Genomic DNA, 26,613 nt, shown 5'->3' with positions numbered 1-26,613 from the left:
ATACTTCCTTAATTCCAGATGTTAAAACAACTGAGAAAGATCCCTGGAAGGCAGGGGCCGCTGGAACTCCTGCTCCGGCGTGCTGTCTCTGGACGTAGCTCAGCACCGCAGGCCTCTGCCTGTGCGTTCATCTCAGTAGTTCTGGGGTGAAGTGCAGAGAAGGACCCGAGAGCCACAGTGGACAGACCTTAGGGGCTGAGGGTGGTTTGTAAAGCAGCACAGGCTATAGAGTCACCCAGGATTGTTGATAGGGGAGCGTGGACTTGGTGACCAGGTCCAGAGCTCCAGCCACTGTGGAGAGACCCTCCATGATTCCGTGATGCTCAAGCATCAAGAGCTCAGGACAGATGAAAGGAGGCATTTATGAACATGGAAGGGAGTCACTAGCAAACACACGTGATTGGGTAGTAAGGCCAGAAATTCAAGGTATTTGAAATCCCAGTTAACAGGCACATGTATTCAGTCTTCTTTTCCACAGAATCTGTAGTGCATATTGGTAAGGCTCCGAGTTTATCCATAGAAAACCCATAAGTCTTTAATGTGTCTGGAGTTTCGTGCTCCCAGGTGGAGATCTTCTCACTGGGGGAGCAGCATCTGTACAATAAAAAGCATTCAGAACTCTGGCTTAAGATGCTTCACACTCAGCACCTGCTGCCACCAGTTCCGTGATGGGGTTACACTCAGGATGTGGGGGACATTCGAGTCCTGGAACGACAATGGCTTGGTGCCTCCTGCATGGAGACTGTGAAGGGAGGGCGCTGGCCCTGGGATGTGAGGAGGTCGGGTGTGTGTTAGTGGACAGCCCACACCAGTCTGCACGCGTAGCAGTTGGGGTGGAGGGCCCTGTCCTTTTGTTGTGTCCTTTAGTTCAGTGGTCAGACCCTGCATGGCCATTATCAAACCAAAACAGACAAAAACCGGTTCATGCATTACTGTTTAACTATACAGTGTGCTTTTCTGTGCTGGTGGGTATCTAATATTAATGTCCCAATCAGCATTGGTCTTTGGTGGCTGGGGGTTGTGAGGCGTGCGTGTGTGGCTCTTTCTGCCCACCTTGGGACCAGGTTGTTCTTTTTTTTGTTTGTTTTTTTGAGATGGAGTTTCGCTCTGTCACCCAGGTTGGAGTGTAATGGCGTGATCTTGACTCACTGCAACCTCCGCCTCCCGGGTTCAAGCGATTCTCCTGCCTCAGCTTCCCAAGTAGCTGGGATTGTAGGCACCCACCACCACGCCCAGCTGATTTTTGTGTTTTTAGTAGAGATGGGGTTTCACCATGTTGGCAGCTGGTCTCGAACTCCTGACCTCAGGTGATCCACCCGCCAAGGCCTCCCAAAGTGCTGGGATTACAGGCGTGAGCCACCATGCCTGACCAGGGCCAGGCTGTTCTTGGCCTGTATCTGTATGTATTGGCCTCATCTGGACTCTGTCACAATCTGTTTATTCTTTAGCACACATGTATTTTCTGCTGTTTCCAGCTGACGGACTCCAGGGACATTTCTTGATGCATTTGTGGCTGCCATCTTCCTGCTAAGAGCATGGGTGGGGGGCCCAACCCCTGAAGCACTGCCAGGTGGCGTGGGCAAGAAGGACTGTCTGCATAGCATCCAGCTTCCAGCTGCTTTGCAGCTCTGACTGTAAAGGACAGAGGCCCTGGGTGGGCTCAGTGAAGTGTGCACCTCTCCTCACAGTTAGTCTGCTTTTCCCACACACAAATAACACGAGCACAGGGGAGAGCCCGAGGGCGTGCTGGGCATGGTGGGCACGTCGCTGCATCTGGCAGAATTCCCAGCACGGCAGAGTCAGTTATTGGTGGTGCTCTCTGGGTGCTTGGCCTTTTTGCCTCGCAAAGGCGCTTCTCTGCTCCGGGCTCGCTCCATCACTCGCAGTCATTTCCCACCTTGTCTCTGTGCCCTCGGACGATTTTCTTGGTTTTCAGTTTGCCGTGAACTGTGGTGCCCGAGGGTATGAGGCAGAAATCTGTGAGTCCACAACATGGGTTTTCACCAGCGGCTCATGGAATTGGCTTCACCCTTGCAGCTACGTCTTACATGTGGAGTTTCGTGTTCCAGAATTAGTCGGATTTCTGCTTACCATTGGCGGCTGTGACCATGTTGCCGGGTGAGCAGGCCCGGATGAGACACATTAGACTGCGTGTTCCTTGCTTTGTTGGAAAGGCTGCGGCGGCCCCCACTGGCTGCCCTGTACCTCCTTACCCCTCTGCTGGGGCCGAGCTTCCTGTCAGTCTGGGGCCTGCCATCTTCTCTAGAGGTCATGTGTGCCCAACCTGAGGCAACCGTAGGCAGAACTCCGGGTGGGCTGACTGGCCCTGGATGTCTAGAAACACAGGGACCTGTCGGTGTGAGTGTGTTGGGTGGGAGGGGTGAGGTGGCATGAGGGCTGTGCTGCAGGGATCCGGGAGGTGCTTGGGAGTGGGTTCTGGATCACCGGTGTGGAGCAGGCCGGGACGGGAGTTCCTCCCATGAGTCCAGGAGGCCTTGACTTGGGCAGGGAAGGGCTAGAGTCTAGGGCTGTGCTGTCCCATATGGGTGACACTGGTCACATGGGAGCATTTAAATTATCACCTAAATTAGTCAGAAGTAAATAAAAGATTCCATTCCTCAGTCACACTAGCCACATTTCAAGGCCTACTAGGCACACGTGGCTAGTGGCTCCCCTTACACAGTGCAGAGGCAGATCATCTCGGCCAGAACAGAAAGTTTCCCACAGCAGTGCTCTAAACAGGACCGTTTGAAAGGAGGTGGCCTCTTAGATCACTGGCAGATCTGTGCAGCCCTGTGTGCTGTTGCACACTGCTCCTGCCTGCTTTGTTCTGGCTGCTGTGTCCTGAGTACAGGGTGGGGTGAGCTGTCTGACCTCCACATCACAGTAGGATGCTGCGAGGGGTCACAGAGGCTGTGACTGGCCCATAGCACATGACAGATCAGCAGCAAAACCAGGTCTGGAGCTGGGCTCCACCAGAGACTTGAATGGCTTCTTCAGTCTTCCTGGCCTTATCTGTTACCTGTTTGGTCCAGCAGGGCCCCCTCCTGACAAGTGTCCCAGAGGGAGACCCCGCAGGAGTGGTAGGCCCAGGACATGCTTTTGCAGACCCAGGCTGGGCCGCTTCCAGAACTTCTGCTCTGACTGTCCTCCAACAGCCGATGGGGGCCCTGCAGCAGGTTTTACCGCTTGTCCATGGCTGTATTTGACAGAGAACGCCTGCCTTCCTAATCCTTGCCTTTTACAATTTATTATTATATAAATATGTGTTTCCAGTAAACAGAATTCACAGTCTGGAAGCATGGAAGGTGAAAATAGAAAGTCTTTTTGCTCCATCCCAGTCACCATCCACTTCCTGCCGGGGGGGGGGCCTCAAATTCACTGTGCTCTTCACCTGGGCACCCACAAACGGGAGCTGCAGTGCACACTGCTGTCTACTTAACAGTGTGTTGGTGACATCTTTCCATATTGCACCTGCGAAGCTGCCACATTCAGCTGCATAATATTCCCTGGCATGAATGTATCGCAATTTATTTAAATGACATTTAAATAGTATGCAGCTATTTTGCAGCTAAAATTAATGCTGCAATGACGTACATACACTGTTGTGTGTCTCTACAAAGTAAATTCCTAGATAAGTGATTGCCAAGTCAAAAGGTGGGTACATTTTTAATTTAGGAAGACAGTGCTGCGTTGCTCTCCAGAAACTTCCACAATTTACGATGAGAGGCCCACACAATTGTTTTCTGACTCAGCACTCCTCACACGATGCTGCTGTGCTACTCTGGAAATGATTCTAACTTCAGGAAGTTTGGGGTGGAGGGAGCATTATAAACCCAGACGTGGGATAAGGAGAAGACCTCTTCCTTCGGAAAGAAAGGCACAAATTCTTTATTAAATGTTTGGAGAGGAGGAGATTGATGGCATCCTCGAGAAGTGGAAAGTCCCCAGAACGGAGGCTTCCCCCATGTTTGGGGTACTGTCAGCTGACGCGCGCATCCAGGCTTTAGCTGGTTTGTTCTCTGATAGTTAACTGAGCACTTATGTACAGTGTCTATTAGGAAAGTCAAGTTTCTAGCACAAGACGTATGTGTATGCAGTGGTGTTGGTTTTTAAAAAAGCTATTTTTATCCTCAGATTGAGTCTTTGTTTGCAGGATTATGCTGGTTTGCCTCCCACCCTGGGCTGCGCTGATCTCATACTAATCACCATCTGGGTGTTACACTGGCAGGAGAGCTGTCCCACCCAGCACCTGGAATCGAGTCTGGATCCTACAGTGTGGGCGTAGACTGAGGAAGTACATATGTACATTCTGAAGACCCCACAGTTAGCGTGAGCTCCAGAACAGCATGCTTTTAACTGGGGCTTGCTTCACTCATTGTTGCTGCTGGGTGGAAACAGGTGTTTCCTCCTTACCTCTGCTAGCACGTCACTCAGGGGATGTGGGGATGCAGGGTACTTGTTACACTCTTGGGGAGTCTGGAGCTCACCCAAGGACCTGTGACCTTTCTGCCTAACGGAAGGGGGTGGGTAACCCTAGGGGCATGGCACTTCTCTCTTGCCTGTGGGCCTGCTTTCTGCGGGGGCCCTCTTTCCCCAGCCTGCTGATGCAAGCCAGTTTTACTCTGTGGCCAGAGGGAACATTGTGTCTTGGCCCAGGAGAACCCAGCCAACCTCCATGAGGTGGCAAACACTCAGAAACAGGCATTTCAGAGACCCATTCTTGCCACGTCAGATAAGTCCATGTGGGAAAAAGAGGCCACCTTTGGGAGGCAGGATTTTGGGTAAATGTTAGTATCTCCCTTTCAGCCTTCTGCGTTTTCCAGTTTTTCTATAATTTTTTTTTTTTTTTTTTTTTTTTTTTTATGGAGAAGAAACAAAAACTCCGTTATTTGTCTCTAAGTCAAATAGGCCCTCATTATATCAAAACTGATGGAACTCTCATCCTTCTGGGTGTTTCGAGGCAGCCCTGCATCCTCTGAGGAGCAGCAAGGAGGGCCTTGCTCCGTCTGGGTCTGGAATGAGGAAAGGCAGTGCCAGCTCTTCTGAGGCCAGGAGGAGGCCAGTGCCTGTCCCCGCCCTGGCACACAGGCACCTGGGACGCATTCATGAACTGAGGCAAGGTGGGAAGTTAAAGGCGGTTCCCACATCCTGGAGCCTGGCAGTGCCCTGGTGGGAGGGGGCCTGTGAGCTCCATGTTTAGTGTGCAGTCTCACCTAGCCCCCATTCTACCCCCACAATAGGAAATGCAACCTAAAATCCGAAGTCTTGTTCTGTAATCTAATGGGGCTGGGGTCACAGGTCACAGGGTATGGGGAAGAGTTGTCAAGCCCCCAGGAAACAGTATTCAAGGTGTCTAGTGTAGCAGGGCCCTCATCTTAAACGATTTGACTTGGTGATGGGAACACCCCTTGCTCCCGGCTCCTCACCCACCCACCCACACCTGTCTTCCCCACGTGTGCCTGCTGTGCTCCAGGCCCAGCGCTGCTTAGCACAGCCGGTGTGACACCGCTACAATCCCCAGCCAGGTGTTTGTTCAGAGGTGCAGTTTAGGAGGCTGGTTTCCCTCGTGCAATTCTCTAAGGTGGATTTGAATTTTTACCTGTTTGATAAAAGCAGAAACCAAAGCTCAGACTTCCCAGAAGTCATGCAGATGACCAGCAGATGGCAGAGCGGCTGGTGTGGGCAGCCCCTCCCGAGGCCCCCGCCCTGCCCGGTAGGTGCCCCTGTGCCCTTCTCGCTGGCGGATGCACAGAGAGGTGTACACGGAGATCAAGTCAGATACTTTTTCTTTTGAACTTAACTCAGTTTCCCAGAGTCTGAAGCTCTGAAGAAAACTCTTTGGGGCTTAGGAGCCTTTATTCACTTTCTGTGTAAGTTCTTCAAACCCAACTTTTTCTTTTTTTCTTCTTTTTCTAAAAAAGAACAAAAACATCCCCTAGGGAAGCGAGCCAAGTATCAGTGTGAGAAGCTGCTAGATGAGACTCTTCCAGAAATCTCTTTTCAGTCACTTGAAAACATGGTGAGGCTGGGACTCCGGTCACTGGCCCCAGACGGCTGTGGTCAGACAGCCGGGGATTAAAAATCCCCTGCCGTTTTCTGCAGGCATTAGGTAGAGTCTTCATTGCTGTCTAAACCGTATCCTCCTTGGGCCAGCCTGTGTGCCCTGGGAAGGGCCTTGCCCAGAGGTCCTCCAGGAATTGTCTTTCTTTTAAAAATACTGTGATGGAGGTTTTTTTTAACTCCAGGTATAAAATTAGTTTTGTTGAAACTTGGAGGAAAAACCAAAACTTTAAAAGAGGAAAAGAGTTCTTCAGTCTTTAGGATATTTTAAATTCCATTAGATACCATTAAATATACAACTCCCCAAGTTGGTAGCTGATTACTTTCTTCTCCAACCAAAGGAAAAGGACTGATTAAAAGGGCCCGAATCGGGTTGTTCTTGACATTATTTGTACTTAGCTCCATTGCCCTTAAAGCTGCAGGTGTGACCGTTCGTGGCATTTGGAGCCAAGTGCAGCTGTGCCTCCTTGGCCTGCTTCCTGTCAGGAGCGCTGACCAGTGCCTGGGCAAGGCCGGGCTCTGTGGCCTGAGCTGGGCCTGGAGTCCACCGTTCGTGTGCTGTCCAGGGCCGGCCTCAGCTGTGGGCAGATGAGCAGTGAGTGAGAGCAGGAGTTGCAGTTTGCCTCCGGGAGCATTTGGTACATCTTCATTTCCTCCAGGGTCTCATAAAGCTCACTTCCCCCCACAGGCTCAGGAGGAGCCTTCATGGCCGCAGTCCAGGAACGAGCTGTTAGGGAGAGGCCAGCAGTGATGTTGGCTGGAGCTCCTCCCTAGAGAGCGTCTTGCGTCCTACCTTGGGGCGGGACCCTGAAAGGAGCCAGCTCTTCAGGTTGAGAGAGAGAGACGCCCTCTGGACTTTGGGTCAGCAGGAATGGAGAGCTTGTCCTCGGCCTCCTAATCTTGGTCTGCAGAGGCTGATGACTACCTGTGCAGTGCTGGGCGTCCAGGAGGCACAGGGGAGCCCGTTCCTGGGGCCCCAGGGTCTTCACCTTCTTAAAGCAGACCTGAGTTTGGGTGGGGTGATTGGGGATTGCAAGGTATGGAAGGCATGCCAAGATTTCGATCTGGCTTTCTTCCCACAGGGGCAGCCATGCTGGGTCCCTTGGTCTGCACTGTCTGGAGTCGCGCCTGTGCAGGCCCAGAGGCAGCAGCTATTCAGACTGCATCTGTGTGTCTGGGGGAGGTGCCCTCAGAACCTGATCTGGACAGTCTCTTAGGAAATGAGAGTTTTTGCCAATGGAGTTCTTCCCCAAGCCCTCAAGTTCACGCCGTTTCAGGTTCCACTGTCAGGAGTCCCTGGGTTGACACCTGGGCCTCTCTCCCGCCAGCTCAGCTTCCTGAATACTTGGGCCTGGACTCTGGTCCTGGGCTCTTAGGACCCAGCGGGGATTCAGGCTCTTAGGACCAGGGTCCGGGCCAGCTGGTCTGTCTGCTTCCAGCCGCATCCCCCCTGGGCATCCTGAAATCTTTTTCTCAAATTCAAACATTCCTTTCTAGGTATTGCTTATTGCCTACAGAATAAAATCCAGATTCTGAGGGCCTATGAAGACTTGGACCTAGTCCAACCTCAGGTGCAAACCTGACATGCTAGGGCCCAAAGGCCCTCACCGTGTCCATACCCAGCTATGCTTGGCCCAAAGCCTTAAAGCCTTTCTCGGCATTGCTGCCACAGTGGCTCTCCAGGTCCGCCTTGTGTCACTCTTCTGCTTTATGGCCCTGTGTCCGCTGCCTCTCTTGGCCACAGCCCAACCTGTAACTTAACCTTCCAGGCCCAGCAATTTACGGACTGCTGGGTACACAGGTGGTACATACTTTGTGTCTGGAGACCACCTGGCCCTGCCTGCCCTGGCCAGGGCTTCTGGGCACCTGTAGCAGCAGCTGGAGCTGAGCTGGAGCCTTTTGTGGGGCCTATCCCAGGGCCGAGGCGATAATCCCCTCCTATTAACCACCAGCTGTTGCCAGGGCTCGGGCGGCCGTTCCTGGAGTGGATCCGATAGCCTCCCCGTGGACTGAGAGAGCCGGGTGTGCACAGTGCAGGGGTGCGCCAGCAGCTGATGTGGGGGGCTGGCTGCCGAGTCGCATGAGGCCCCTTAGGGCTGAGATCCTCCTCCTGTGCCTGAGCCCTGGCCATGGGGGATCCTGGAAATTATACAGAGAGAAAAGCCTCGTCCAAGGACGCCACAGTTGACAGAGAGAACACTACATGTCTGTTTGCCAGATGGGTTTAATTTTAGGTGCCTGAGCCTCCCAGCGTGGGCGCGGAAGGGAGAGTTGTTTTGAAATTTGGAGTGTGAGGTGCATTAGCTGAGCTGCTGTGAGCTGCTTGAAGGCCGGCCATGCTGATTTATTTTGCTGTGCGTTACCCTGTGCCGGGCATGGTTCCAAGCATGTTGCAACTTAATCTTTCCAGCCAAGCTGTGAGAGGAACAGTGATCATCCCCATTTCGTAGGCAAGGAAACAGAGGCAAAGGAAGATTAAGCCGCTTGTCCAAGGACACAGGTGGGAAGGAGCTGAGCTGGGATTCGACTCCAGGCCACCTGGTCCCAGAGGCCTTGCTCTGACCTTGGTGCCCCACTGCCCAAGGACAGAGGTGACCTGCAGACTGGACGTGGCCTACGGATGTGTTTCTTCATCTGTGCATTCATAAATGAATGAATTCATTCATTCATTTGTTTTTTATTGAGTTAGCTGTCAGCAGTAAAGGTGAGAAGATAGCACTTAAAAATCTCATTTCCAGGCTCTTGGGCAGGCCTGTGGCTCTGAGGATTCTGGCTCAGATTCCCCCACGGGAGCCATCACCTGGAGGTGAAGTGCCATGCCCAGGGCCACCCAGCTCAGGAGAGGCCACCCCCCTGAGCCCAGGCCTATGTGGTTATTTGTCACACTACCTGTCCCATTCCTGCAGGGCCTGACCCCTGGGTTGTTGCTGTGTCCCCTGCCAGACAGAGGTCTGGATTATCCATCAAAGTGAGACACTGGCCTGTGTCTCTACTCTGGGGTCTCCTGGCCTGTCCCTCTCTGGTATTTCAGACCCACCAAGATGGGCAAAGCATTAGCCACAGGAGCAAGTCCTCAGTGAGCCGAGCTGTTCCAGCATTCACTGCACCCTGGGCCTTTTGAAGTCCGTGATTTCACAGACTAGGTGTTGAGTCTGACAGACTTAGTTTAGTGTGTTAAGATTTCACAGTTCAGAAGATTACTGGCGTCTTCAAGTATTTGCTGGAGCCCTAAGTGATGTGCCGGGCTCGCCCGTTAGTCTGTTATTTAAATGCAACTCATCTAAAGACCCAGAAATCCTGCCTCTGCTTCTGAGGGCTTTCCTTTTTTCTTTCAGTTGTGCTGCCCTTGATTTGGGAACAATTGAGACAGCACAGTTTTTACCTAAAATACTTAGTGAAAAATGTTTTGTGAAGTTATAGCTCTCTAAAAATAATATGAAAGGTAGTGTTTGTATGAGTGTGGCAAAGGCTGTGAAGTTTCTGGGGGGCCATGAGGGATGGCAGAGGAGAGCGTTAAAATTTTGCTGTACGCAGCTTTGCGTTCGTTTTACTTGTTACAAGTTTTTTTCTGTTAAGATATCTAATAGAATGGAATTACATTAGAAAGTTTTAATGAGAATGCCACTCCGAGAACAGTCTCGGGAGCACTCTGTGGACGGAGCCTGCGAGGGGTGAGCATGTGGCCACGCAGACCCCCGTGCAGGAAGCGGCGTCCTAGAGCGCGGGCTCTCCAGCTGCCTTCTCCAGATGTTTCCCCACCCGGCAGTGCAGTAGGGGCCGTGGGGTCTGGAAGGGTGGTCTTTCAGGAGAGCGTTCAAAAGAGGCCAGAGCTCTTGGGTCACTCTGGAACCTCTGTAGGACCAGGGGCTGCCAGGAATTCAGCAGGGGGCACTTTGGGAGTCCCCGGGTCTGGAAGGGAAGGAATAGGCCAGCCAGTCCAGGAGAAATAGAGTGTTAGCGACACACGTGTGAGCCATGGATGCGACGTGAATGTTTTTAGCCACATTTAAAAAGGCAAGCAAGAAACAAATGGACTGAATGTTAACGATATATTTTATTTGACGCAGTTTATCCAAAATGTTGTTTCAACATACAATCAATATATAAAATTATTACAGATACTTCACATTCTTTTTTTTTCATACCAAATCTTCTAAATTCCATGTGTACTTTCCACTTGTGGCACATCTCGAGTCAGGCCAGCCACGTTACAGGTGCCCAGCAGCCACACGCGGCCGGTGCCCAGCACATCGGACGGCACAGGAGGAGACTCCTCTGAGTCAGGAGGGGAAAATGTCTTTGCAGCCAGCAGCTAGACGCTGCCTGAAGCAGCTGCCCTGCCCAGTCTGTAACCCAGAGGTGTCTTTGAAACAAGTGGCCTCTGTCTCCTGGAAAGTGCTGGCAATAGACACGCACCTGCAGGCTGAGGGGGAAGACGGGAAGGCTGCGAACCGAAATGTGAACTAACACGGGGGTTTCTCCTGAGAGTGCGCCATGCATGCTTTTATTTTCTTTTGGCTTTTGGGTTAGAATTTTCTCGTGTGTGTGCATTAAAATTACTTTATATACGTACACATATTTCGGTAAAAAGAAGGTTGAAGGGGCATGCTTCTGCCGGGACCTGTTTTCATGGCACCCATGAGCTCTTAGGCCTTTGGTGTCAGCGTGGTTATTTTTAATCTCCTGAGCCTCACCAGAGTAAGAAGTTAGGAAATAAAGGTGCTCATAGCAACCAGCTCGCCCACATCCCACGTTCCCCTCATTAAGGTATTGTGCCAAATGCTTTGACTTGTAATGAAAATATTGTGACTAGTAAGTGAAAACATTGTGACAAGCCAGAGAATTGAGGGTTGCTATGGAAACCAGCCCTCTCCTTTGTCCTCCCGAGGTGGGCTCAGCTGAGGGGGCTGCTGTAGGCCGGTCGGCTTTCTGATTTGGCTCGTTTTTGGTGCTGTCATTCAGCTGCGGAAGAGTCCAGGCACTCAGGCGTGGCATCTTGGTTCACCCTTTCTTGCTTCCAAGGCTGCATTCAAGCCCCAGTGAGAGCAAAGCTCTGTGTGTGTGTGTGTGTGTGTGTGTGTGTGTGTGTGTGTGTGTGGCAGGGGTGGGAGGGGCTCGGCAGTTTTAGTTTTCAGAAGTGACGGTTGGTTGTTGGCAGATGGCTTCCCGTCCTCCAGGCAGTCACTCATGGACTGGCGAGTGGACAGGCCCGATTCTATAGGAACCCAGCCAGCCTTCCCTCTCCCAAACCTGTCGCTGCTTAAGCTTCATCCAGGGAGCTAGAAATAGAGGGTTTGCACCGATGTGTGGGAGCAGCCTCTCCTTGCCTTCCGTGCCCCTCCCGTGGCTGCAGGAGTGTAGCTCTGGGTGTCTGTGTGTGATGGACAGTGGATTCGCTGCCCAGTCAGGTCCCACAAGGCCACAGAGCTCAGTCATGGCCAGTGGGGAGAACCCTGGTGAGCCATGCAGGCCGAGAACAGGACCAGTGCATTTGTGAGAAAAAAGGAAGGGAGAAAAGCCCATGGGAAAAGTACGCCTTGCTTAATTTTGTTCCAGGCCAATCTTGATGGTAGAAATAAAAAAAAGAGGAGCTCTACTTCCACCCCAGCCTGGGACTTCTATGGGTGAGTTAGGATGGGGCGGGGACCCATCGTTGAGTCAGTTTCTTAGTGTCCTGAAAGAGCGGGAGACACTGGAGCCGACTCGCCATGCTCAGCTTGCCGACCCCAGGCAGTCGGAGAGCTCTTCTTGGCTGTGACCGGAACCTTCTTGGTGCGATGGGCTTTGCGGCCGGGTGTGTTGTGGCATACGCCTAAGTCTCAGCTCCTTCCCTCTCGCTGCACAGGGCCCCCAGATGCCGATGGCCCTCTCTACCTCCCCTACAAGACGCTGGTCTCCACGGTTGGGAGCATGGTGTTCAACGAGGGCGAGGCCCAGCGGCTCATCGAGATCCTGTCTGAGAAGGCTGGCATCATTCAGGACACCTGGCACAAGGTGGGCCCACCCTCCTGCTGGCCACACTCAGAGGCCACTGCAGCTGGCTAGGGTGGTTTTGCCCTTCCCCGTGCCTCTCCCCTTCAGGGGCCAGTGAGCTGCAGTGGTTACGTGGGTTCTGGGGCCCCATGCCTCCCACCACCCCAAGATGCCCGTCAGGATGGCCACACGCACCCTGCCATGCCACAGAGAGAACATTCATAAAATAGCCTCCGCTTCTTTTTCTTGGCAGAATTCTGCCACCCTGAGGGATCGCTTGCAGGTGCTTGGTCTTCTGTCAAGCCACCCATGGCCCGGCTCCTGAGATGATTAGGGCCGGGGCAGGGCTCTGTATTGCAGGGGATCTAGGGAGCTGGGGCCTAGCCAGTTTGTGGCCACAGCTCAGAGTGTAGAAAGGAAGGTACAGGGACACACTGTGTTCCCCCACCCAGAAGCGCCCCTGGTTTCCCTCATGCTGGTTCAGAGGCTAAGCGCTCTGAGCTGTCTTGTGCCTCTGGCCAAGAGCTGTCCCCAAGAAGTGCTGCATGGCACATTCCTCCACTGGAGTCAGAGTTCAGGGTAACTTTGCTGGAGAATTTAGTGGTTAGAGATGCTCAGGTGTGTCCTGAGGCCAGCGGGGTCGCTCCCTTCCTGGCCATACACATCCTGCGTAGTCTCAGTGGCACTGAGAGCTTGTCACTCGTCACTGGGGGCTCTACTGGGTATGAGTGGCCATAGGAGATCAAGATGACCAGGGAGAGGCCTGGCTCTGCTCAGGCCACTGTCCCCAGAGTACCCGGCCCCCATGCTACAGCCAGAGGCCTACAGGCTGCACGCCCGGCTCAGGGAGGCTCCAGGCCAGAAACAGTGGCCAGCCACCCCTCAGAGGAGCTGGCAACACCACACTCCTAAACGCCACTCCAGGGATCCAAAGCCTTTGGCCCTGACAGTCCCAACACACACTGGACCTGGGGACCCGGCAGGCTGATGGCTGAGGCAGGGCGCCTTTCCCCACAAGTATCTGGAGTCCCAGTGGAACCCTTGACTCAAAGCCCCTGCTCTGCGTCATCAAGACCTTGGGCCTCTGCTCTTATCCAGGGTCGGGGGACGAGCCAAGTCCCATTTGTCCCCTCTGTTAACGCATCTCTGGGTACTTCTAGGCCACTCAGAAGGGTGACCCTGTGGCGATTCTGAAACGCCAGCTGGAAGAGAAGGAAAAACTGCTGGCCACAGAGCAGGAAGACGCGGCTGTCGCCAAGAGCAAACTGAGGGAGCTCAACAAGGTACAGCCCAAGTGGGCTTAGAGATGGCTTGTCCTCCCCCGTCCTCTGAGGACCCCCGCCCCATTCACTGTGTATCCCGGGCTCTGAGATGCTCAGGCCTGCCTGGAACGTAGCTGGCTGTAAGGCCACTGAGTAGGGACTGCTGTTTATCTGCTGCCTAAAGAGCCAAGGGCCGGTGGCTCACCCTTGGCAGTGCTCGTGGCTCTACGAGGTGGTGGCTTCCTTCGTGGCTGTAAGAACGCAGGGAAGTGAAGCAAGGGCTTGGAAGTTAAGCAGCGTCAGTTTGTAATGGGGATGGACCAGACCTGGCTTTCACTAGACAGGTCCTGCAGTCACAGGCCAGCTTTCTAGGGGCTGTGCCTGGAAAGGAGGGTGCCCACAGTAGATTCAAGGTTGTTTTCTTGAGAATTGTGCAAAACCTTTTGGGGAGGGAGCTGGAGGGGCTGCTCTTCTCCCTTTTGCTGATGTCAGAGGAGGAATGTGCAGGGAAACCCTGGCTCCCCGCATCAGCGGATGGCGTGGCAGGTAGCATTTGCACTCTGAATGGCAATCGGTGATGGGTTGGTGCTGTCGTAGGACGGGGCTGATGGCACGTTGAGATTGTGTTGTGATCCATGGCATAGGGGCTGCTCTTCCCACCGCAGAATTCACCAGGGTCTTTCCCCACCTCTCTGCTTCTGAGGGTGGGCCCTGGTGCCCCAGCCTTCCTGGAGGAAGGGCAGGGTGAGGGGCCTCCTAGCCCTCTGGGACTGGTCAGGCCCTGTTGAAAGCCATCTTTGCCCCATGCAGCACCGCAGGCGTGCTCTTGCTCTCTCCCTGCCTCCCTGCCTTCTCCGTCCCGGGCAGCGGGCGCAGAGAGAGGGCCTGGATGGTGGACTGTCCGACAGTGTCTGGGCTACAGCCCTTCCTCTGGGTGCCTTTGTCTGCTCGAGCACAGAGAATTGGAAGTAAGGCAGCCTTACTTTTTGTCGCAAATTCAGGGTCACAGCTCTGAGCCAGATGGGAAGTTCACTGGGTGGAGGACGGGCAGGACCAGAAGACACACCTTAGATGGCCACTCTTTGATGCTGTTCCCAACCCCGCTGGGGTGGTAGAGTATCTCCCTGGCTGCATGCTCAGGGCAGCCTGGGATCCTCATTCAGTACCCAGCCTCCTCGGAGACCACTGGCCTTGCTTTTAGGTGAGGAGAAGGTCAACGGTGCATGACCTCCCTCCCACCCACGCCCTCCTCCCTAAGCCGGAAGAAATCCTCTTGGGCTCCCAAATGCTGATCTGTGAGGACCCCCATCAGGCTCTGCCAGTGGCCCCTCATCTTCAGACCTAAGTCTGCCCCTCAAGCCCTGGCTCAGCCACTCACCCTGCCTCTAGCCTCACCTCTTCCCTTTCCCTACCTGTGCCCCGACATGCTGCGCCCTTTCTTGCCTCCTCTGGGGCTCTCCTCTTGCTCTTCCCTTGGCCTCTAATGCCCTTTCCCTGCTTAGATGTCTGGACATTGTCTTCTTACTCTGGCAGACTCAATTTGGTCTCCCTCCCTCAGGAGCCTTCTGGAGCTCCCGTGTTCTGTTCTGCACGGAGGTCATTGGTACAGTTAGGCATCACCTGGCTGCATCTGGCTCCTGTCAGCCCTCGAGCCTGGCAGGGCAGACGCTCTCTGGCGGTCTTGCCTGGCTCAGCCTAGCAGACCGCCAGTGAACAAGTGGCCACCGAGGGCCGCAGCTGAGGGGAAGCCTGGAAGCATTTCTGAGTATTTTACATTGTCTTCTTGCAAATAGTAAAATGTTTGTAGTCGATGCCTTTGGCTGTTTCTCTTCCCTATGCTCGTGCTCTCCGTTGAGAGTCCTGAGCAGAGCCGATGTGTTTACCTCATTCTTTTTTTTTTTTGAGACGGAGTTTCACTGTTGTTGCCCAGGCTGGAGTGCAGTAGCACAATCTTGGCTCACTGCAACCTTCACCTTCTGGGTTCAAGCAATTCTCCTGCCTCAGCCTCCCGAGTAGCTGAGATTATAGGCATGCACCACCACACCCAGCTAATTTTGTATTTTTAGTAGAGACAGGGTTTCTCCATGTTGGTTGGGCTGGTCTCGAACTCCCGACCTCAGGTGATCCGCCTGCCTCGGCCTCCCAAAGTGCTGGGATTTTGGGACTGTGAACCACCGTCGCTGGCCTGATTACGTCATTCTTCTGGTAACACTGCAACTGCCCAGCACTGCTGAGGGAAATGATCCGAGGCAGTAAATTCCTGAGAGTGCGGCAGTTCCTCTTACCTTAATCCCCCTCGGGAGCTGGGGAGACGGATGGAACCTGTATTTCTTGTTCCAGTCCCTTCGACATGTTTTCTTTGTCCTTGTAGAGAAGTTTTTATAGTTGAAAAGAGTTTTCATTAATTCTGTTTCTTGGGTTCTGATGCTGAAGGCATGACCTGGACATACTGAGAAAGAACGTTTGGATCATCTGCCGTATCCGGGTCTCCCAAATGTGCAAAATCCCAGCAGAATTGGGTTCAAGGACCAGTCCAGACACTGTCTGCAGGAGTTGATGGGCTCAGACGCCCCTGAGAAGTCTGTCCTGGCTATCTGAGAATCTTTGGGGGGTTTGGGGAGTCCAGGCAGAGCTCCAGTGATGTAGCCAAGAAGGCACAACTTTCTGGAAAAACGTTCCAGCTGTCATCTTCCCGGGCAGCAGAACCTCTATGCTGAAGCCACGCCTCAGACTGGCCCCATCCTGGGCTTGGTCTCATGTTCTGGCTTTAGGGCCCAGAAGGAGATGGGGCTGTGAATCAGAAGGAGCCCCCAAGGCCCTCTGGGACCCACACAGAGTGTACCTGGGGGTGGGGTCATGGGAGGAGTTCCTGTTACCAGGCCTTCTTGGTGGAGGTTGCTTCCTTGCTTGGCTGGGGAAGCAGGTTGGAGGGCTCTCTGCAGTCCTCAAAGCTTACCCCGTGAGGAGCCCCACTACTCCTAGGGAACAGAGCCCGGAAGAAGCTGGGACAGAGTCACTAGCCGATGCTAGTGATGGTGCCATGCCTTGTCTTCTTGTGCACCGGACCCTTCCACCACCATCAGGAATGCTTTTCAAGAACATAAATCAGACTCTTGCAACTGAATTAAGAATTTGACAAGCCGAAGGAACCCTGGCATTCTGAGCTCTTTGAAGAAAAAGAAATCATAAAAAAAGAAAAAAGAAAAAGAGAAAAGAAACCATAGAGAGCTCAACAGCTGCACTGAGGACAAGTGACTTTTCTGTGCTCTTTAAAAAGCCAGAGGCAAAGGAGGGGGAAAATGCCATTGAATCCCGGCGGCCTTGGGACCCTGACCCCTAGGAGATAGAGGTCTGCAGACCCTGAGCGGGGTGGACCTTGGAACTGCACGAGGCCTGCCTAGGGCTGGGAAGGGTGTCTCTAGGTGGCAGAGGAGGGCTGAGGATGACCCGAGTGTGGCTTCCCAACCTGCCATCCATGTGGCTGTGGGAATGCCTGGTCTCTCTGAGCTTTGGTTTCTTCGTGAGGCTGGACCATCTACTTGGAAGGGCTGTTGTGTGGAAAACCTAGCAAAGACAGCGGCCTCCTCTCTGCTGGTGTTTGGAGGCTTCCAGCCATCCCCACCACACCCATCTGCCAGCAGTGGGCCGGTGGGGCTGTGCATGTTAGAGGAGGAAGTGCAGAGGGGTCCTGGAATCACTGCTGAGCTGTCCTCCCTTTCCCCAGGGGCTTCCCGACCCACACAGAGGGGCAGGCGTCCTCATTTTTCCCCTTTCTGGGAACCCCTTGTTCTTGTACAGTCCTAGGTTCAGGCCCCACCCCTGCCTCTTAGAGCTGCTCCCTAGCCTTGGAAAAGTGTGTCCTCTCCAAGGCTCTGTGACCTCAGCTTGGATAGGGATTGTAATCCTCGTCTTCCAGAGAGAATTAAATGGGACAGTGCTGGGGCTCAGTGTCAGCTTCTCCCGCCCCCTACTTCTGTAGCTAATCAGTGAAGCGGACCTGCAGGCTCGTGTGGGCCTCTCACCCCAGGCAGAGCCAAAAAGATGATTGTCTTTGAAAAGTGAGGCCAAGGGTCCCAGGAGGTCCCAGAGAGTGCCAGGAGCATGGAACAGCACCAGCACCCAGTGGCTCCACCTCAGGGTTCTTTCCCATCTCAGGCAAGAGGGACACTCTGGCCTTTGGGACGGGCCTCCCTACAGCCCTGGTCTGGGGAGGGGGCGGATTTCCTCACTCCTGACCCACTGCCCTGGTCGGAGCAGCCTTGACGCTCGTGGGATGCTTGTGCCCTGGTGGCCCAGGTCTGCTGTGTTTGTGATGTGTATTCACACCACATCGGTGCTGGACTGTCCAGGCCTGCTAGACAGGGAACACCCCCTCACCAGGGGCTCATTGTGTCAACCCCTTCCTTCAGTTGTCATCTTGCCTCCCTGTGACTTCTGGTTGAGCCATCCCTCCAGGATGACATGGACCATGGCCAGCCGTCCCATCCTGCTGTGTCCCTGCCTGAGATACCAGACACCCCAGACTCGGCATCCATGTTCATCTGTGGGTATCTGGCACTGATCGGAGCCGATGTCCCCCTGGGTGGAGGACAGAGCGACTGCCTGCAGAGACCCATGCCCTACCCCAGCCACGGCGGAATGGGCAGCTGGCCCCACCCCCACCCTAGCCATCAGGGCTTGCCGCCTTTCTGTCCTGACGAAGGCACTTGAGGAGAAGTAGGTGTCCCAGGGGACTGGATGTTGGTGACTGAGTCAAGCCGGGGTGTTGTCATCACAGCAGGGCCGAGCCAGTGCCCTGGAGAGCCAGGGACAGTACCGCGTGTCTCTGCTGTTCCTGCTGCGTGTGCCACCTCCACTGTGGCCAAGGCCTGACGTGGAGCCCACAACCGGCCAGGGCCAGCAGGGTTTCCAGGGATCCCTTGTCTGTCAGTGCTCCCGCTGCCGCTGGCTTGAGTCTGTCTGAGAACCCGGCCAGCAGGAGGGGTCTGTGCTCTGCTGTCCAGCCTCCCAGCCCGGGTGATGCTTTTGCTCCTTTCTGATAGGCTCCTGCCCCTGCAAGGCTCACCGGCCCCTCTCTCTGCTACTTTCCCCCCAGGAGATGGCAGCGGAAAAGGCCAAAGCGGCAGCCGGGGAGGCCAAAGTGAAAAAGCAGCTGGTGGCCCGGGAGCAGGAGATCACGGCCGTGCAGGCGCGCATGCAGGCCAGCTACCGGGAGCACGTGAAGGAGGTGCAGCAGCTGCAGGGCAAGGTAGGCAGTGGCTGGCGGGGGCATGGGATGGGACAGGACCCAGTCCCGGTCCAGGACGGAGGGAACCAGAGAGGCCCAAAGGGCGAGACATGAGGAGTGGGTTGAGGTTGCCCACAGGGGTCTGTGAGGTCTGGTCAGGTTTAGGGGTCCAGGGGCTGTTGCATTTGGCTGGACAGCGTCTGGCAGTCCACTGTGTGTCTATAATGTTAATAGCCAGGGAGGTATGAAATACATTTGAAAGAACACTTTTCCAAAGAGCCTCGTCTCAAATGGCCAGCCCTGTTTCCCTACCTCCTGGGTGCCTGTGAAGTTGTCACCTTTCACGTGAACCTGGAGAAATGCTGGCTCTGTCTTCTTTCCACATGGTTGGGAGGATCCCATTAATACCAGAGGCCTGAAAATCGCACAGCTCTAGCGTGGGGCTCCAGGCCAGCCCTGGGGGGCTGCCCAGACTGGCCCTGTAGTCAAAGCCTGATCCCTGCCTTCTGAAACCTACCCCCTGCTCATAGTGGGCTCAACCTCCTCTCTGCTGCATGTCTCAGGACGTGCCGGAGGTCAGAGGGCAGGAAACAAGGCTTCCTAAGGGGGGTTAGAGGCTGTGGCGATGTACTTTGTCTTAGAACAGTCAACCATAAATTCTCATCAGATGGGTTTTATTTAACCCTATATGTCGTGAGTTACTTTCCAATTTGACCCTGGCATAACATTATGTGACAAAGAAGAAAATAAAAATATTTTACCTAAAAAAAAAAAAAAAAGAACAGTCAACCATGTGACCTTGGAGGCAGATGTTGATGGCGCGTGTCAGAGACCCTGGCCTGAGTATTCAGCCTCGGGCAGGCCATGAGCAGTGGGGAGGGAGAGAGGCGTGTCGCTGGGTGTGGGGGGTCATGCTTGGCCTCGAGCCCCTGATGGTGGAGCCTTGCCATTTTCAGGCCTCTTGTTTTATGGGATCCTCTCAACCTCCAGGTGGAAAAGGTGGAGCCTTCTGGGGGTTTTCTTTTGTGGGCTGTGTCTTCACTAACCACGACTCAGAAGTCAGTTCTGTGTATGAGGCCGAGCTGCCTCTGATGCCCTTGCCCGTGACTTTCCAGATCCGGACTCTTCAGGAGCAGCTGGAGAATGGCCCCAACACGCAGCTGGCCCGCCTGCAGCAGGAGAACTCCATCCTGCGGGATGCCTTGAACCAGGCCACAAGCCAGGTGGAGAGCAAGTAAGCTGAGCTTCCTGCCTCAGCACCTTCCCAAGGGCTCTGAACGAGGAAGGCTTCATGAGGCTGCGGCCAGGGCAGCTGGCGCGAGAGCCAGGCACGGGCCCTACATGTATGCAGAGCCGTCCTGACCCTCCATCTCCTGTCTGGGTTATGGGCCCCTGAGTCTTCCAACAGGTGGCCCAGCGTCCCTGCGGTGGCTGGTGGTGGGCCTTGACTGTGCCTGGAGCACGGCCTCCTGCTCTGCAGCACCCTTGCTTCAGATGCGCTGGTACTAGGGAGGGTTTCCAGCACACAGGCCCCAGCCGCCTAGCGGGGTTCTCATTTCAGTGTTGTCTCTGAGCCACTGAAGCACTGGAGCCCATAGCAAGTGGGCCGGAGGGTGCACTTCCCCTCCAGAGTTAAGTACAGCTACACTTCTGCTTCTCTGATTAGAGCATTACCACCCCAGTGGCGGCCCTCAGGAAACCCACTGCAGCGTCTTTTGTTGCACATTTCTTTGCCTTCTCTGGGCCCAAAGTGTCCTGCAGGGACTTGGCAGAGCTCTGTGTTATCCCCAGAGCCTCTGCTCTCACCAAGACAGGGGCTGACCACAGCAGAGTGCGCCGGCGGCACCCTTAGTCCTTATGCTGGGAGTCGGGTCAGGGGAAGTCCAGTGCGGGAGCTGGAGAGGGAGGGGAGCCGGGCCAAGTGTCTGTTTTGACTGTGGCTCCCTCTGGTGTGGAGTGAGATCCAGCAGCCACCTTCCCCTCTGCCTGTCCCCTCTGGGTCCCCTTCCTGAGCCATCGGCTGGTTGGAGGTTTGTGGCTGCTGTTTCCTCAAAAGCCACAGCAGAAGGCAAAGGGTGGGGACTGAGAAATGCTCTGGTGTCTCCCCACATAGGATCTGCTGTGGCCTCATTACTGGGGAAGGCTCTAAAGCCAGGAGACTTGTCACGCTGAGGCAGTGGCCCTGCCAGTCCAGAAGCTCTGGCTGGTGGGTGGCTGTCAGCAGCGGGATGTGTTTTCTCAGGCCCACTTCAGAGCTCCCAGTCCTTCTTGAGGGTACCACCCGGCCTCCCGCCTCCCTCCCAGGTCGCTTGAACCTTAGCCTTGTGAAGTATGGAACTGATGACCCCACAGCAGGCTTTGGTGTGGCCTCCCCCGTACAGATGAGGCAGCCCGAAGTCAGAGAGGTGGAACCTGCCACCCGCCAGGCAGCAGAGCCCAGCTAGCCTCAGCCAGGTTTCCCAGCTCCGCCTGGCCTGGTGCTGCATCCCAGGGTTTGGGATAGTCTTGTCTGGTGGTGTCCCTTGGCTGGACAGTCAGTCCTTGGCATTGAGGCAGCGTCTGCTAGCGAGGGAGTGGCATCCTGATCACACGCTTCACGCTGGAAAGGCAGGCCTCCAGCTGCCCCCTTTTCCTTTAAGTCTCCTTCTGGAAGTCCGGAACATTCCTCCCAGCTCCTGAGACCCAGCTTTTGAAGTGCAGTCCTGAAGGGTCTGTTTTGTAAGCACCTCAGGCCCTGGTTTCAGGCAGCCTCCCCAGCCTGGGCCTGGTCCAGTTGGCCAGTGAGAGGGCGCGTGGACTCTGTGGGCTGCTGCCTCCAGGGGGTCAAGGCGGGTGGGTCTTCGTCTCGGGGCTGGTTTGCAGCCAGAACAGTGTGTTGCCGTTTTCTGTGAATTTCTGGCTGTTTCTGGCAGGGGCTCCCGTGGGATGCTTTAGTGCACATTTGCTCTATGCTGTCTCTAGTTCATGCACTATATGGGTAAAACAGTGTCTTCAACAAAACACATGCTGAACCCCACGCAGCTGATAATGGAAAAGTGGCTTTGGTAATGGCTTCACGACGTGGGCAATTGCTTACTTACAAGAGAGCTGAAGTCCTGGAGGGAGGGCTTGGACCACCGATCCCATCACTCTTTTCTTTCCATCAGTCGGGCTGGTGACTGTCTTGCAGGCAGAACGCAGAGCTGGCCAAGCTCCGGCAGGAACTCAGCAAGGTCAGCAAAGAGCTGGTGGAGAAGTCGGAGGCTGCGCGGCAAGATGAGCAGCAGCGAAAAGCTCTGGAAGCCAAGGCAGCTGCCTTCGAGAAGCAGGTCCTGCAGCTGCAGGTGAGCCAGGGCGGCGGCCACCTCAGTGCCCTGTTCACTGCCCAGCAAGCCTGTCCGCATAGCAGGGATGGGTCCAGACTGGCCCTGCCGCACCGGGCACCCGTTTCTAGCCTTGACTGGGACAGATGACGGTGTCCGCAGGGCTGGGGCTCGAACTCTTCACCTTAGTCTCCTTGGTAGTAGTGATAGCTGGCAGCAAGTGGGAGCTTGCTGTGTGCTAAGCACTGTTCTGAGCATTTTACAAGCATTAACTCAGCCACTTTTCCTGGTAACCCTATGAGGTAGGCACTGGTAGTGTCTGCATTTTTATCCATAAGGGAGTTTGAGGCACAGAGAAGTTCAGCAACTACCTCAAGTTCACCCAGCCAGGACATGTCAGAAGCAGAATTTGAACCCCGAGTCTCACTCTGGAGCCGTGTTTTTCCTCCCATGCTTGTCCCCACTGTGGTACTGCAGCTCTGGAGCAGCCAGCTGAGCTCACAGGCTGTGGACACAGCCTCTGGCTTCAAGGCCAGTTAGGGTTTCTTCTTTCTCAGCCTCTGGGTGTGGCCTGGAGGCCTGTTTTCCCAGGAGGGTGCCTGTCCTCCTTCAGAGGGAGGACGATTGTCCCCCTGTCCCCAGGGGAACACAGGCAGCATGCAGTGTGTTTTCACAGCCCACAGGCCTTGTCTGATGAATTCCCGTCCCTCTGCTGGCCTGTGTTGGGCAGGTGGATCCCACATAGGGCTGTTACCCAAGGCACGAGGCACCTTCATGTCATGCCCACTTTGGGTTTAACTTTTCTGGATAACGAGGAGACCCCAGTGACCCCAGGGGCTTAGGACCCTTTTTCTGTCCCATCACTGAAACCAGGCTGTGGTGCGTGGGGGCATTAGTGCTGCCTCTTGGAAGGAACTAGAACAGACACGAAATTTTAAGAGTGATGTTTGAGCGCGTACAAGGACTAAAAGAGAACGTGGACGAAGAAACAGTTTGAATTGAGGTGGAATTGAGATGGATAATTTGGTGTTTTCTGATGTTCGTGTAAAGCAGACCCACTCAGTACAGTGAGATGAGAAACTGTGGGGTGGGCCTGCCTATGGTTATGTCTTAAAGGCTCCCGGATGGTTGTGGTCCATCTGGGCCTGGAACTGGGCTTGGTTTGTCACCATCTCGTGTCATTCCTGCGAAGGATCTAGCCAGGGCGCACAGGCTCCCGGTATCTCCTGTCCTCTCCAGCCTCAGAGTCCTTGTCCACAGCCTGGGGCTGGGCAGAGGATTCCCTGCTCTCCAGTCTGACACCAAAGATTCTGTGCCTGTCGAGTCTGTGATTGACAGTGAGGCCTTTGGCGCCAGCTGTCAGGTTCAGGTCCTGGCTCTTCTACCTGCTAGCAAGTTATTTCAGAGCCTCAGTTTCCTCATCTGTACTATGGGCAGGACAGTAGGAGCTGTCCTGCAGGGTGACTGCGGGAATTAGCCATGCTCTTACACCCAGAGCGTCTAGGACTAGATCAGTGCTTTTCAGAAAAAGAGCTCAATGTGACTCTACAAAATTTCATTCAAGGTATCTCCAAGTCAGACCGGCGGTTGAGGTTGTAGAAAGTGTCTCCTTTTTGCTGAGGTGAAAATGGAGCTCTTTCCATATTGTGACCGTCCTTCCTTTGCCCGAGGCCCCTTCGCTGCCAGCCAGCTTTGCAGGAATGAGGGCGGGGGGGCCTGTGCTGACCTTGGGTCCTGGAGCACTGGCATCAGGGAGGTGCCCTGCCCCCCATTGCCTGTCTCTCCCCGGACGACCTCTTGGGGTCTGCTTGGAAGAAAGTACCCATTGAAGGTGCCGATGACATCCTTCTAGAAGAACTGAATTTTAGAAATCCGGGAGAGTCTTATGAAAGTCCCCAGCCGGCCCGCCCAGCCATGGGACCCGCTTCTGAAATTGTTCAGCGTGATTGGCTGTGCTAATGACATTCTCTTCAAGGCAAAGACAGTTGTCATCTCAGGTCTTAAGATGGAGGCACGTGGTTTCCATGAAAGATGTTAAGCTTGGGGCTCCTGCAGGTGCGTGGGTTTTTGTTTGCTTGTTGCTGGAATCAGAGTTCTAATGAATGTTGGTAACAAACGGAAGAGCATGTGCGGTCCGTCTCCCTGCAGACTGAGCTGGAGTCCCTTTTCTTAAAGAAAAGAAGCAGCAGCAGCTGGTGTGTTTTCTTCCGGTTGTGCAGTGACCCTGCCCTGAGTATCTTGGTCGAGGCAGAGGTGTGAGGGTGTTGGAACCAGTGGGTGCAAGGCAGGCTCCTGCCAGGGACGCTTGGCAGAGGAGAAGCAGGTGTGCATTCTGGGAGCAGCTTGCAGTCACTCCTTTCTTTCCTTTCCTCTCTAGGAGTTGGAACTGAGTCATCCCTGCTACGTTCTAATGCAGAAAGCACTGCCCATCCTAAAGCTGCCCCCAGTTTTCACTGCACAGTACACGTGAACCACGGCCTAGTGCCACATCCTTGGCGATGGCTCACTGGCTCCAGCTGCGCCTCTGCCTGGATGCTGCTCATCTGAGCAGTTCCCCTAGCTCCAGGTTGTGCAGCCACTGCCCTAAAAGAAAATGAAAACGCATGTGGATGGGATCAGCTTGGTAAAGCCATTGACGAGGGATAACTCCCAGCCTCTTCGTCAAACAGCAGCTGTCTGTTGATGCCCCTCTTACCTGGTTCTGCCCCTAGACAAGCTTGGTAATGAATAATCAGTGGTTGGACTTTTTGGAGAACTGAGTTCTCCAAAGGGTTGGTTAAATGGAGGCCTTGGCCAGCACTTCTGCCCCAGTGTGTGGGAATCCTTTGCAAGTGGATGAGGGTGTCCTGTGGAGCACTGATTGGGACTGCCAGAGCCTGCCTGATGCTGAGTCGGGAACTTGGCAAACATTGAAGCTCTGTGTGGCTCGTAAATAAGGGTGCAGTGGGCCTGTCTGTCCTGAGTGAGGAAATGTCTCTGAGATACTTTTGAACCATGTGAAATTGCCATTTTTGTAGGTAAAAATGGTCAAACACTGACAATTTCATGTGGTTCCACTGAGAACTAAGAGCACTGCCCTATAGCGTGATCGCAGTGGTGCACCGTGCGTGTGTGTAACACATGGAGCTGCAGGTGGGAGACCCACCAAGCTGTCCGCCTCTGGGAGAGGAATCGAGGACTGGATTGGGAAATGTTGCTAGTTTACTCTGAATCGGTATCTTTGGGCTCTTGCAGTAACCACGTCTTCATGAATCACTTGAGAATACAAAAATAGGGACTCAGAGAAGAACTGGGAAATGAGTGTGGGTCCCTGGCATCTACCTTCTCTACTTGAAAGGGTGCTGGCTGAGGTGAAACCTGTGCGGGTTCTAGACCTTGAGAGATGCATTTCCTTCCCGCATGGACCAGAGACTGCACGGGGCTTTGGTGGGGTAAAGAGCTCTGTCTGCCTCCATCACAGAGCCGATGAGGGCCTGGTCCTTCCACATCCTCACCGCCCCACTCCCCTGCCCGTCCCAGGCATCCCACAGGGAGAGTGAGGAGGCCCTGCAGAAGCGTCTGGATGAGGTCAGCCGGGAGCTGTGCCGCGCGCAGAGCAGCCACGCCAGCCTCCGGGCGGACGCAGAGAAGGCCCAGGAGCAACAGCAGCAGATGGCCGGTGAGGGCGGCAGCAGTGGGGCCAGGGGGTCAGTGCAGGGTGCGGGGTCTGCATGCCGGCCCAGCCCCACTTCCAGTGCCAAAACTCAGTGGGTTAGGCCTGTTGGGTGAGGGCAGCACGGATATCTTGACTGCCACTCAGAAAGTCAAAGAGTAGGGGATTATGCCCAGTCTAGGGGCTGGCGGGGGGCACAGTTGGCTTGTAGGTGCTGTCCAGAGATGCAGAGGTGGAGCTGCGAGGATGGGACCTCCAGGGGCTAGAAGTGGAGGGGGCAAGGCCTGTGAGGGCCTGGTGTGCGTGGGGGTGGAGCCTGTGGGGGCAGAAGTCACTGCTTCCCTCCCACGCCTGGGTCCCCATTGGCTGTGGGTGAGCCAAGGAGGTCCTGAGGCATCTCAGCTAAATGTGTGTTCTGGGCCTTTCTACTCTCCCAACTCAGTCAGCTCTGGAGGCCAGGTGGGATTTACCAGCCTGTGGTTCCCTTGCTCCAGTTGGTCATGGAAAGGGTGACAGGAATGGAGGGCCAAGAGCCTCTGGAGAAAGGGAGCTGAAGGTGCCAGTGAGGGGCCCCACAGCCCTTGGCTCACCAATGCTTCCCGAGCCACTCCCCGGGCCAAGCACCACCGTGGCTGCCGGGCTGGGCTGGACTAGGGGGTACACGGCAGAGTCACCTGCAAGTACAGGGTTACACAGCAGGGCCGTCTACACAGGGACTGTATTCAGGGCAGGGTTGGCAACTGTTTCTGTGAGGGATGGATGGTGAATGCTTCTGGCCAGTCTCTGTCACAACTGCTCAGCTCTGCCACAGTGGTTTAGACTGGGCAAAAGTGCCCATTAACACTGGGTGAACAGGGGCCTGGCTGTGTTCAAAGAAAGCTTCATTGATACCACCTGGAAAAACGGAGGTTGGGAGGCACGGCCCCAGCTTGCCGGCCCCTGCTCCAGAGGCCTGGGCGTGGCTTTAGATTATGTGGTCCTGGAGACTCTGAGGCAGGAGGGGATGCATGGCAAGAGGCCGGCACAGGGCCCGGAGGTGGGAATGAACTGACTCGGCCCGTGTGAGAAATGGGCCAACAAGTGTGGCTGGAAGGAGAAGGCTGGTGGTGGGGCAGGGCCAGGTCACCCTCCCTC

At 54.7% G+C, this 26,613-nt stretch overlaps 2 protein-coding genes across 10 annotated transcripts in view; one reads left to right on the top strand and one right to left on the bottom strand.

Moving 5' to 3' along the window:
• The window catches only part of LOC126929204 (protein PET117 homolog, mitochondrial), a 549,430-nt gene that overhangs the window by 495,450 nt on the left and 27,367 nt on the right, over positions 1-26,613 (bottom strand). The window lies entirely within an intron of this gene.
• The window catches only part of RRBP1 (ribosome binding protein 1), a 69,373-nt gene that overhangs the window by 27,788 nt on the left and 14,972 nt on the right, over positions 1-26,613 (top strand). For all 8 annotated transcript variants that reach the window (XM_050745335.1, XM_050745337.1, XM_050745336.1 and 5 more), the window contains 6 exons: positions 11,909-12,057; positions 13,197-13,319; positions 18,394-18,546; positions 19,641-19,759; positions 21,695-21,848; positions 25,347-25,485. In XM_050745335.1, the coding sequence (XP_050601292.1) occupies positions 11,909-12,057; positions 13,197-13,319; positions 18,394-18,546; positions 19,641-19,759; positions 21,695-21,848; positions 25,347-25,485 (837 nt within the window). The remainder of the gene's footprint in view (positions 1-11,908; positions 12,058-13,196; positions 13,320-18,393; positions 18,547-19,640; positions 19,760-21,694; positions 21,849-25,346; positions 25,486-26,613) is intronic.

This window comes from Macaca thibetana, chromosome 10 (genome assembly GCF_024542745.1).
Source record: "Macaca thibetana thibetana isolate TM-01 chromosome 10, ASM2454274v1, whole genome shotgun sequence".
NCBI lineage: Eukaryota > Metazoa > Chordata > Mammalia > Primates > Cercopithecidae > Macaca > Macaca thibetana.
This window is presented reverse-complemented; position numbering and strand designations above follow the sequence as displayed.